The sequence below is a fragment of the Lepidothrix coronata genome, unplaced genomic scaffold (genome assembly GCF_001604755.1).
Source record: "Lepidothrix coronata isolate B3197 unplaced genomic scaffold, Lepidothrix_coronata-1.0 Scaffold154, whole genome shotgun sequence".
Lineage (NCBI taxonomy): Eukaryota > Metazoa > Chordata > Aves > Passeriformes > Pipridae > Lepidothrix > Lepidothrix coronata.
In genome coordinates, this window is record NW_016690334.1 from 227,459 (window position 1) to 239,953 (window position 12,495).

General features: G+C 50.0%; 1 protein-coding gene across 1 annotated transcript in view; it reads right to left on the bottom strand.

Moving 5' to 3' along the window:
- Positions 1-12,495, bottom strand: part of SPNS2 (sphingolipid transporter 2) — a 132,657-nt gene that overhangs the window by 3,595 nt on the left and 116,567 nt on the right. Inside the window, exon 12 of the mRNA XM_017828836.1 lies at positions 1,260-1,306. Within this exon, the coding sequence (XP_017684325.1) occupies positions 1,264-1,306 (43 nt within the window). The 3' untranslated portion in view covers positions 1,260-1,263. The remainder of the gene's footprint in view (positions 1-1,259; positions 1,307-12,495) is intronic.

Genomic DNA, 12,495 nt, shown 5'->3' on the forward strand with positions numbered 1-12,495 from the left:
CCAGGGCAGAGCAGGCACTGCTGGTGGCCCAGGTTGGCTTTGAGGAGCCCCTCGTGCACTCTGGGGCCTATCCAGCAGCTTTCCAAGGTAACAGGGCAGGGATAACCAGTTCTATCACTACAGGATTTCCTGTCAGAGGGTCTGTGCTCCATGTTATGCAAGAAATTGCCCCTGACCTTAAAAATCAGTGACTGCTCAGTTACAGAACAATTCCCTATGACAGTGGCCTGGTTTATCTCAACCTGCACAAAACTAGACCAAAAAAGAAGAAAGTGCAGTGAAAAGCCTTGCTGTGCCCAGGACCCAAGTGGTCACTTTTATAAGGCAAGTCTCAGCAACACCATCTTGTATTTCCTCTCAGATTTGTTTTTAAAAAACAAACAAACAAACAAACAAACAAAACAACCCCCAAACTTTTATCTCAGAGCTACTGATAAATAATAATGTGTGAGCACACATCCAGCCCAGAGCCTGCAAGCTCCTGGCAGCCCTATCCCAGAATCCACTCCCCTCTGTGGAAATAACACATCTGCTGTGCTAGAGATTGTCTGAAATCTTTTCCCTCAAAAGGCCATTCTTAAGTGTCTTACTGAGTTCTGATTTTCTGATTACTCTTTCAGTGCATTTAATTTATGGGGAAAGAAACCTCCTCTTCAAAAAGTTGCTTTAATTAATTCTGGCTCCAGTGAAGTGCTGGGAAGTGTTTGTGACCGCTGTGGCTGTGGGGGAGTGATAAGGACAACATGGACACGGGGGAGAAGGGAGGGCAGCAGGAAGGGGATGGTCCCTCTGGCTCAGAGTTGTCACCCTGGATCGAGGGTGGCAGTGGGGACAGTCCAGCAACAACAGGAAAGATCAGGTGCTGCCAGAAAACAAAGGTTTGGGAGAAGTTAAGAACGGTGGTTTGAGGGCAGCTGGTGCTGGACCCAGAGCAGGGCAGCAGGTTTGTGAACACCAGGGATGTTCTCAGTTCTGGCTGGGACAGTCACACCTGCTGCTGGTCAGGGGACAGAGGTTACCTGGTCTCACCTGCTCAAAGAAGGGAGCACCAGGTTCTGGAAGCAGCTCGATACCACAAAGGACATTTGAGGTGACCCCTGGGTTCCCCATTCTTGATTTCCTCTGGTTTGAAGGGAGCAAAGGTGCAGACCAGGGCTGGCTAAGGAAACTCCTCTCCAATAATGAGGAAAGGAGTGGGTGGGCAGGGAGTTTGGGGCACAGGGGCAGCTTGAAACCTATTGCTGGTTTGGGTCACTCACCATCTCAGACTTTCACAGAGGCTGGTGGCATCACAAGTTGGTTCACCCTGGTGAAGGGAAAACAAAGATGTCATGTGAGAGCTGCAATCAGCAAAGAAACAGGTGCCCAATAACCCGGGGGATCCAGGTTTCAGTTACTTAACAGTGTCTAAAGAGTGGGACATGAACAACTGTCCTGCACAATGGTATAAAGCTGAAACCCTGTCACACAGGGCTGTCTGACAGCAGTCCTGGCAGTGGCTGGAACATGCCAAGTTGACACTGCTGACACGAATTGACAAGGATTTGGGAAGGTCCCAAAGGCATCCAAATGTAGCGACTGTTTCCCCGAGCCAGAACTAGAGTGTTTGTGCAGTGGCTGGTGCTGTCCTTCAGCCTGACAGCACAAATGTAAACAGTCACCACTGATAAAAATTAAATTAAATTAGGAGAAAAGGAGCTGTCTCTCAGTTTTTAGCTCCTGAAGACCTGCTGCTGTTCTGGACACCAGCTCCCGGGTGACGGACGGCGCCCGGCGGGGTCTGCAGTGTCACCCCAGGGACAGCTCCTGCTGTGAGGGGACAGCTCCTGCCTGCTCTGTGGGACCCAGGCACAGCAGCAACAGTCCTGCAAAGTCCATCCCTTGGACCTGCTCCTTCTCCTTGCAGTGCAGGCCCTGGAAAGTCCAGCCTTCCTCTGCAGCAAACACCTCCCCTCCCCACGCTGCTCGTCCCTCCCCGGCGGTAACTCAGGGACAGGAGCCCTTTGGTGAACACAGAGGGCCCTGGTGGGGCTGTGACACAGACACGTCACCCTCGGACTCCGAGGCCTTTGGGACCTGCTCTCTGTCTGGGATGCTCACTGACCTCAGTGGGAACACCTGGATCCTTACAACAGCACTGGAAAACCCCACCTTGCTCATGGACCTGCCTCGCCTTTGACTGTCCAAGGGCTTGACCCAAAGGCTCTCCTTGGGCAAAAGGAGCATAAATCTGAGGCACAAAGGGAGAGTCTTCTCCTGACATTTGGCTCTGGTTGAAATAAGAACCAAACTGAGCCAGCAGTGTGTTAGAGCTTTGCTCTCACGTGCAAAAGCAGCTCCTCTCTCAATCAGTGAAACACTTGGGCAGGTGGACAGGGAACATCACAGAGACCATCACTGCCCGAGGCCCTGCCAGGTGGGAACTCAGGAAACATCAGCATTCTTTGGAAAGGCTGGTTCACTAAAACTCACCTGGGGCTCTTCACCACACTTTGTACTGACCCTGGACACTGTTTTTTGGCTGCAAAGGTCTGATGCTGGATTCAGACATATGCTCCAGGATAAAAATTAACCAGTGCTCAGGGCACACCTTCCAAGAAATCTCTGCATCAGGGATTGGCCCAGCTCAGCCCACAGCTCCCAACTCCACACCAACCCCACAGGGAATGTCTCCAACGTGCATAGAAGCCTCTGTGCCTTCTCTGCCTTTTCAGGCCATAAACTGAAATATTTCTGATGGAAGAGCTGACTCAAGTTCCTTTGTACAATCACCATTCCTGGTAACCCCACTGCACTGGAAAATCACATTGCATTGAACATTGTAGCTGTGCTGTGGTAGCAGAATTCATCAGAGACAAAACACATTACCTGGGAATGCTACAGCCAACTTCAGAGGTAGGAAGTAAGCTATGGTATGTCATGAAACTGTCACAGAATACTAAAACTCCAGAGGTTTGAATGTGCCAGAATGTTTGGAAGTCATGTCCCTTCGCATGTCATTCCACATTCTTACAGGATACAGAATATACACAGAAAAAGTGAGTTTTGCCATGACTTTGGCACAGAGAACCCACCTGCACTGCTGATGGGTGAACCAGAAATACACACAACTTCCCTGCTTTTATTACTTATAGTTCAGCCTCCTATGGGATAAAATGTACCTCCCTTTTATTTTAACGCATTTCTCTCGAGTTCTGCTTTATCTCTGTCTCACAGATGGGAACAGAGGCCTGGAGGGGCTAATCCTGAAATGCATTTGGAAGATTTCACGGGAAATTGGACCCCACGTGCCTGGAGAACCTGCTGGGGAGAGAAATGACTTTCAGGGATCACACAGGAAGCTGGTGGGCAGAAGGGAGAACTGAAACAGTCCCCAGGTTTTGGTCAGTGCTGTCCCCCTCCCCTGTGAAGGCCGAGCTGCTCCTGGCTCAGGCACAGCCGGTCCCAGCAGGGCAGGTGGGGATTTTGTTTATTTTCTTTAAAGCAAACCCACCAATAATAAACTTTAAACTCTCTTAGGTGGCAAAATGTAGTACATGGGCTTAAACTAACAAGGCTCAAGAGCATCTAAATCCCTGATTAAGTCCCACTTGTCTTTCTAATAAAGATAATCCCCCACTGAATGGACCCGCTTCCAACCAGTGAGATCTCACGAGCATTGGCTACTGAATTGTTCTGCTTTCTCTGCAGTGTTTTCTTAAGATTGTGAATGTTTTCATTCCTTGAAGAGAGTAGGGTGGGAACCAGTCTGTTGTTTCCTGAGGGGGAGGAAACTCACCCAAATTGCCTTTCAAGAACAGAAGCTGCACAACTTTTCTTGGTGTTGTTTTTTTTTTTATGGGCTCCACCAGCAGTTAAAAATGTGGCTGATTCCCTCTAACCCTCATCACTTCCTCTCCTGTCAAACCTAAATATTTCTCCTAGATCCTATCAAACCATTTCCATGTAGTGTGACAGCACCTATAATTCTGAAGTATTTATAAGCCTGTCTGTTTAATATTAAACTACATGCTCCAGAGCTGTTAAATATTTATGTTATGTAAAATGGATCTAATTCCACAGCACCTCGGCCGGTCAGAGACCTGCAGGAGGAAAAGACAGCAAATTTAAGATAACAGATGAGTGGCCAGGATTTTTTACAGGTCAGCTCTGCTCTATTTCAGGATCTGGGCAGGATTATTCTCTGAATGCTCTGTCCCTTTCAGCCAACAGCTGATGGAGGTTCCAGCACTGCTGGGCAGCCCCCAGGGACTTGAAAGAGCTTTTGCTGCCACATCCAGAGCAAGAATGTTCTGCTCCAGCTGGGCCAGCAGGGGGGAACCCCAGATCTCCCTTCTCACCTGCAGCTCCACCTGCCCCAGCAGGTCAGGGGGAAGCTGTGGGGAGAGCAGTGGGATGTGTCCCACTGCCTGGAGTCTGAGCCCCAGGGATGTGTCACCTCTGTCCATGAGCTCCCACCCCAGCCAGGAACAGGTTGGGAAGGAGGACACACCCCAGTGAGTGCAGCACCACCATGCCCAGGGCTCCAGGAGAAAGGCTGTGCTTCCAGAGAGCTGTTGGGAATGCTGCCAGCCCGGTGAAAGTCACGTTTCACACCCCAGTTAAACACCACCTGTATTTCAGCATCCTGCAGCTTTCCCAGAGCCCAGTTTTCCTGCTCTCTAAACAAGCCAGGCTCTGGATTTTGTAACTGAGAAGCATATTAGGAAATAATGTCCTGATTTTTACAGCCTGCTGTACTTAACATCACTTAACTTTTACAGCCAACAGTAAAATGCTTCGGTGGGGTCCTTCTGGCCTGAAAAGAACTCATTTTTTGAGTTACTGAGCAGGAGTTTTTGAGTATTGACTTTTTGAGCAGGGGCTTGTTCAGCAGACAGGAGTGTTGGGGCTACAGGGGCAGCTGGACCACTGGACTTAGCAATTCCTGCCTGTGATTAAGGATCCCTCTTTGTTTCACTGGAGAGAATTCTGTGTTTCTGATGTATTGTGCAAACATCAAATGCCTGTTAGAAGCAGCACTTTAGGAAGGGATACAGGTGGACCAGCCTCCAGCAGATTCCTCCCTGTCTGAACTTCCTCAGACGTTTCTGGGGGGCTAAACCTCTCCAAAAGGCCCTGTGAACACACTGAAACCTGAAATTTTAGGTAATCAAATGTTTACTCAGACTGACATCCTTTAAAGGCTTTATGGCCCTAACCTATGAAAAACAGATTTCCTGTTCAAATACAGGGAGTTCAAGGTGGGGGTTTTTTTTTGGCATTAAGGAATGAGGGGCAATGCCACCCTCCACCCGTGCCCAGGGATGATGAGCAGCCCAGCCAGGTGCAGTTCTGTGCAACTCCAGCTGCTGAAACAGCAGCATTCCCACCCAATGTTGGTGTCTGAGCCTGTGCAGGGAGAACAGAGGCCAAGGAGAATCATTGGCAGCTCCACACCCGTCTGACTTGCAGCTGTAAGAGGGAATTTTATCAGCTGATAAATGAACCCAGGAAGGTACTTGCACAGGAGGGCACTGCTGCTGCTGTCACTGTAATTCCTGCAGGCAACCGACCAAACAGTCGTGGAGCAGGAGAGCTGGGAGAGCTCCAGGAGGGGTTTCTTGATCTTCACATGCACACAAACTCCACCAGGGAAGTTAAGATCTCAGGGCAGGAGTGATGCTGCCAATGTGCCCTCCCTGACACGAGAGCACAAGGGCAGCTGCAGCTGGAAGGAGCAGAGACCACTCAGGCAGAGGAGCATAAAGTGAATTTAGGCACTGCACCAGACCCCCCTCTGAATTCCAGCTGTGGTTGGGACAGGGGGAAGTGTCAGGAGGTGTTTGTTTTATCCACTGCCTTGTTACTGCAGAGATCAATTGCCCTGAATAAACCCTGGCTGAAGCCAATTGCCAAAACACACACACGTTTTAGTGCACAAAGGAGGGAAGTGGAGCCAAGCTTAACAGCCCATCCCACTCCTGTTTTCCATCACTGTCAACACCCTCATCAACACAGTCAGCTTCGGGGGGATAGAACGCTCATTGCAGCGACCTGCCAGCAATAAACAGGTAACTCAGGACCAGGAAACACCTTAAGAACACAACCAGCCACCCCTCAGACATTATCACACCTCTCTCGTGCTCTCCACAGACCCTCCTGCTTTGTCTCACTGCGGAGGGATTTAGAACTGCATTTCACCGGGATTTTTCCACATTTCCCCTGAGGTCTGTGAATCAGTCAAACTCCACTAAACACTCCGAGTTTCACCCAGCCCTGCCCAGTGCCAACAGGGGAACGCTGTGGGGCTGAGCTGGTGCAGAGATTTGTGCTCCTGAAACAAAGTCCATGGCTCTTCTCCCTTCCCTCCCTGCAGGAACCTGCAGAGATCTCTCAGCTGGGCTCTGCCACCCCCCTGATGCCACACACTGCTCCCAGCCCTGCACCACCTTTGCACCAGACACTTCACACAGAGCAAACCCAGCAGGCTGGGACTCCAGGTCAAGTGTGTACCTTTTACACCCTTCACTGCAGGGTTTTTGATCAAGCAGAGCAGAAGGTACCTGTGGGAGCCACTGCTGTCCTGCAGCTGGAAGGAGATGGCTTTGGTTCCCTGCTCCACAGCAGAATTCCTGGGATGCTGAACAAGCTGCTATTTGTGCCTCCAACTCCTCCCTAAAACACAGCTGCACAACATCAACCCTTAGGACAACCTGTTATCTCCTGCAGGAACAGCCAAACCAAGGATTGCTCCCAGAGAGCAATCTGACCTCAGGCTGGTTTGATCATGAAGTCAATAACTCTGGGACACAACTCGTGAATTCCTGCAGAACCCTGGGCTCGGATCAGCTGGAAACAGGGACTGAAAGGGGAGGTGCATGAAAGGTGAGCAGCAGTGATACATCAGCCTGGAGAGGTCCCACTGAGTGGCACAGGGACAGGGCAGCACAGCTAAAAATAGCTCATGCACTGAGCTTCCTGATGCATCCTGACAGGTTATCCAGCCTCCCAGGAGCGGGCTGTCACTGGAGCTGAGGTCAGTGTGCTCAAGGGAAAGAGTCACAGAACGTGCTGAGCTGGAAGGGACCCACAAGTATCACCAAGTCCAACTCCTGGCCCTGCACAGGCCCATCCCCAAGAGTCACACCCTGTGCCCCAGAGGATCATCCAAACACTCCCTGAGCTCTGGCAGCCTTGGGGCTGTGCCCACTGCCCTGGGGAGCCTGGTCAGGATGCCAAGAGAACACTTAAAATCCAGCAGAGAATCCGGCACAGGAGTCTGGAACAGGAAACCACTGCCCACTGCGGCTGCTGCTGCTACCTGTGTCCACCCACCCACCCAGGGAGGGGCCTGGGGCTTTGTGCCCCTCCAGCCCCCATGCCAAGGCCCAGAGGGGAGCTGGTTGTGCCCAGCCCCCTGGCAGAGCTGCCCTTCCCTGCCGGGCAGTGCCACCAGCCCGGGCTGTGCCCGGCGGGAGCCCCGTGCTGGGGGTGGCAGCTGCTCCAGCAGCTGCAGGAGGAAATGAATTGGCTCAAATCCCCTTTTCCTCCTGCACATCAGTGGCTTTAGCAAAGGCAATATGATCATCATGGACAGCAAGTACAGCTTTCCCTCTGTCGGGCTCAGCCCCTTAAAGCTGCGCAGACAACGGGAGTGTTTTCCATCTGCTCCTTTCATCGAGGTGCTGATTTGCCTCCAGAGGAAGAAATGTGGGGCAGCTCCTCTTTTTCCTCTTTGGCAGATCTTGACAGAGCAGAAAACTGGCATAAAGGAAAAATCAATAACCTGTCCTGCTATTTTCCCAGGCAGCTGCAGCAGAACAGATGTGAAAACGAGCAGTTAACAGCACAAATCAGGGTCCCAAGGACCTGGGTGGAAATGAACTCTGGGAAGATGTGGGTCTCAAAACTTGATGGGCTCAGAATTAAGGTGAGGGGATTTCTAATGCCATGGAAGATGTGGATAACATCATACTCTTATGTCCACTGAAATAATGGAGGAAGGGGGAAGTGGAGGGTCTCGCTTTTTTCTTGGCGTGATTGAAAGTGAAAGGGGGGAAAACATGACATACAAAGCAGGTATGATCTAATTAAATCTTGAAACAGAAAATCCTGTGGAACTTCCTTTTGCCACTTGATTAGAAACATAATTCTTATCCTCCACAATAACTGCCTCATGATACAGCTCTTTTCATCAGCCTCTGAGCTCCCAGGTGTGGGGAGTCACAGAACCATGGAATGGTTTGGGTGGGAAGGGATATTAAAGCTCATCCTGTTCCAACACCCTGCCATGGGCAGGGGCACCTTCCACTAGCCCAGGTTGCTCCAAACCCCGTCCAACCTGCCCTTGAGGCCTCAAGGAACCATCCCCATGTTTCACAAGCCCTGTCTGCCACATGATGATGGTCTGGCAGCACCTTTGGGAAAGACCAAGCCAGAGCACTTAAACACTCCTTACTGGAGCACTGGAAGTAACACTCCAACAGTTTAGTCCCTGTTTCTCCAGGAGATGCTGTTCAGGCCGTGCTGGGTTTGCCTGGGGTGGAGTTATTTTCCCTCCCAGTGGCTGGTGTGGGGCTGTGCTTTGGATTTGTGCTGAACACAGGGCTGATAGTGCAGAGATGTTCCTGCTCTTGCCGAGCCGGAGCCTTTCCTGCCCCTCACAGTGCCACACCAGGGAGGGGCTGTGTGGGAAACTGGGAGGGGGCACAGCCAGGACAGGTGACCCCAACTGACCAGAGGGATATCCCAGACCATGGGACATCATGATCAGTATAGAAAGTGGGAGGAAGAAGGAGGAAAGGGGTGGGACTCTGGGAGTGATGGAGTTTGTCTTCCCAGGTCACCTGTGCTGGGGCCCTGCTCTCCTGGAGGTGGATGAGCACCTGCCTGCCCATGGGAAGCAGTGACTTCATTCCTTGTTTTGTTTTGCTTTGCCTGTGTGCCCAGCTTTTGCCTGCCCTATTAAGCTGACTGTAACTCAGCCCAGAGTTTTCCAGCTGATTATCTCCCTGATCCACTGGTTGGGGAATGAGTGAGGGGCTGTGAGGGGCTTGGTGGGGTTAAACCCTGACCCAAGCACAATTAAATTGCTCTAACACACCCACAGTCACAGCTTGCCAAAAATCTGCCTTGCAGATTGCTCCACAAGAAGGGCTCATTGCTGCTGATAAAAGCCAATACCTTTGTAAAATGCTCTGTGATTGTGACAGGCTTCAGGAAACACAGAGGAGGGCTGAATTTTTCATTATTTCTTCCATTTCCTCGTGTCAGAGATTGTTTCTGGCTTGGAAAGCTGCCACCCCCTGCTCAGGGCTCCAGTCACCTGCCTGGGATCTGATCAGGTTTTGTCCCTGGGCCAGGGCAGCCTTAGCAAAAAATCTGTCTCAGTGAGAGCTTAAAATCTCCTGCATGGCAAAGTCCCTCCATGCCAAAAGCCCTCCTTTGCAATGCCAATGGACATGCTGAACCCACTGGTAGCACATGATTCCAGTGCCCCTTGTACTCTGTGGGCCTTCAGTCCTGTTCCACAGCTGAGGAGCACTTCAGGACAGCTCACAGCATACAGTCAGTAGCCAAGGCAGCAGCAGGACTCCCAAGCAGTTTTTGATCTGGAGCTCCTGGAGAAGTGAGCTTTGCCTTCCTGTAACTTCAGGCCCCTGGAGAAATTCCATTCTTGCTGTGGGACAGCACTGAAGCAGCTGGGGGTAGCCTAGGAATATTGTTTTCCTTTCTCCATGGCACAGGGGATTAACCTTGGAAGGTCAGTATGGTGGGGAATCGATGGGTTTGGAGGACCCAGAGCTCTGCCTGAAGCCTTTTCCACAGCTCGTGGGTGCCCAGAGCTGTGCCAGCACCAGCTGGTTCTGTCCTTCTGCCTGTGCTTAAGCAAAGCTCCTGCTGCCAACAATTAACTCCAACAGCATATTTCAAACACCAGGGGCATTCCATGTAAGGACCACAATGAGCTGAGCTGGCCTCTGACAACCAAACTGGCCTCTGACATGTTCCCAACCTGCAGGAAACCCACAGGGTGACTGAAGTGACAGAACAAATCAGAATTTGTTCTGTGTGAGACTGTATTTTCCATGTGCATGACACCAGCAGCTCCCAACTGGAGCAGCAGACCAGCACTAAAGTTCAGCCAGTCCCAAGCTGCTACACTCTTGTATTTGTTGACTCTCTTTATGGAGTTACAAACTCGGACAGTAAACAGGGGAGAACAACCAACAGCTCTACAAGCAGCTTTTTCCACCAATAATAAAACTACTTACACTTTCACCACCTCCTCCCTTCATACTCTCAACACTCTGATTCCATATGAACCATCTAATGGTCTAATTTTGTTCCACATGCAGTCTGTGTGTTTATCATGCCACTCTTGGATACTCAAAACACGCTCTTTGCCTTTCTCCTTCCACCATCACAGATCCTCTGCATCCTAATCCAGGCTTTCTGCTGTAAACTCACATGGCTTTAAAGGCCAAGGTCATCTTATCTGGGCTAAAAAAGCACTGTGGGTTTCTAGCTCTGCAGGAAATGTTTAATTATTGTTCTTTTGTGAAGTGAAAAATAAACAAAGCGATGACATTCCTCCCCCTAAGCAGCCGAGTATCAACAGCCAGTGAACTGCTCAAATATCCCTCTGGGGGAGTTGTTAAAATCCACTTGCTGCCTCTAAAATCCTCAAATCCAAACCCTGCCTCAGTGCAGGACTGAGACATCTCTCTAAACAAAGACTCCAGCCTCTTAAAAACCCTTTGTGATACATTTTCAACTGTTTCAGAGAAGAAATATTATTTCTGGCAATGCAAACCACCAGAGGGGAGCACACTCTGTGTCAGTCCAGCTGCCACCCTAATACCTGTGACACTGGGAATGGAGGGGACTCTGGGCTTTGCTGGCAACAACAGGTCGCCTGGTGGGTCCTTTCTGTCTCTGCTGCCACAGAGAAATCAGAGAAAAAGGAGGGCTGACAACTCTGCCAGTCCTTCCCCTGCCCCACATAATAGGATCTGCAAAGCAAAAATAAGGTCAGACACTTTCAAATTGCTGCAACCGGAGAGCTGGGAGATCATTTTATATCTAGTTCTGCAAAAGGCTAAAAATAAGCCTGATGTGAGGCAGAAGAATGAGCCTGAAAATGGATTATTCTCATTTTTCCTGTAATGCAATTTGCACATGTGCTGTGTTTAAGACAGCAGAAGAGGTGTCTGGACTAGGGATGGTTCTTTTTGTGGCTTGTGCTCTCTCCTCTGTAAAGAATATTTTCCTCCTAGTGTTTGTAGCCACCACTTTTAAAATGAACCATCCATCAGCACTGCTGCCCAGCAAGAGCTGCCACACCCGATCCAAGGCGTTAAGAGTAAAACTGTTTTCTTATTAAACGCTTAATTTTAATTTTACGGGAAAAGAAAAACCTGCTGGAGCTGCTTAAATAACCTGATTCTTGTCATGTAAACAAATGGGTGAAGGATTCAGGTTTGCAGGGCTCTCAGGTGCTGAGTGGTCCATGGTTTAAGACTGTAAATTCCTCTGTCCTGACCAGCTGCTTCGGTGCAGTTGTTTATCCCTGCTCTGGCAGGGACACACACTGCAGTTGCATCCTGCTGCCTGATCTGCATTGCTGTATCCTCAGAGAAGACACCCAGGATTGCAGAGAGGGACTGAGCAATTAGCAAACCTGGATATCCATCCAGAGCATCTTTTCATACCTCTGGAAAAACACCCAGAAAGATCTCGTGTTTCCGGGTATAAAACCAGGGATTAAGTAAAAAAATATTAAAAATAATAATAAAAAAAAATTTAAAAATCATCAGAGGAGTAGATTATGCTGCACCTGCACGAGGTGTTTCTCAGGAAGAATCCAGGTGAGCTTGGTTTTCCTCAGGAGCAGCTGGAATGACCTGTGGTTGGGGACAGGATCCCTGGGCAGCACAGCTCCTGGGGTGAACACTCACTGCCGGGAAAGGATCCTGACACACACCAATTACAGTGATTTATATCCCTGGCACCAGAAGTTGTCACAGCTTGGGAAAAGGACTTTTTAAAATTCCTTTTCATAACAAAAGGAGCACATTGTTCCCTGTCACCGGTGAAGCTCCCAGGAAGTCCCAGTGTGGGCATTTCTCCTGCAGCTCTCCAAGGTGTAGCTCTGTTTTTCCCAGTTGTCTGCACTGTGAGTGAGGAAGGGGACACACACAAACCACAGACACAATTCTCAGCACTGCTGAGCTTCTAATTCCACTGAATGAAGCACCTGGAGTGCTCCCAGCCTTGGAAGCTGCTCTGTGCCAGGGCTGAACAGGTACCTGTGCTGGAGCTCAGGGATAAAAGCGCAGTTATCAGATTTCTGATCCATTTCTGAGGGCTCTGCCACGGCAAGACTGGACATATCATCTTCCTAAAATCTACCTTGGGCCTCACCAATTTTCCTTAAGCAAGTAAGAAAAATCCAGTACAGAGTGCAGTCATGTTTGGAAATAAAATACAACTGCTTTAACCCTCCTCTGC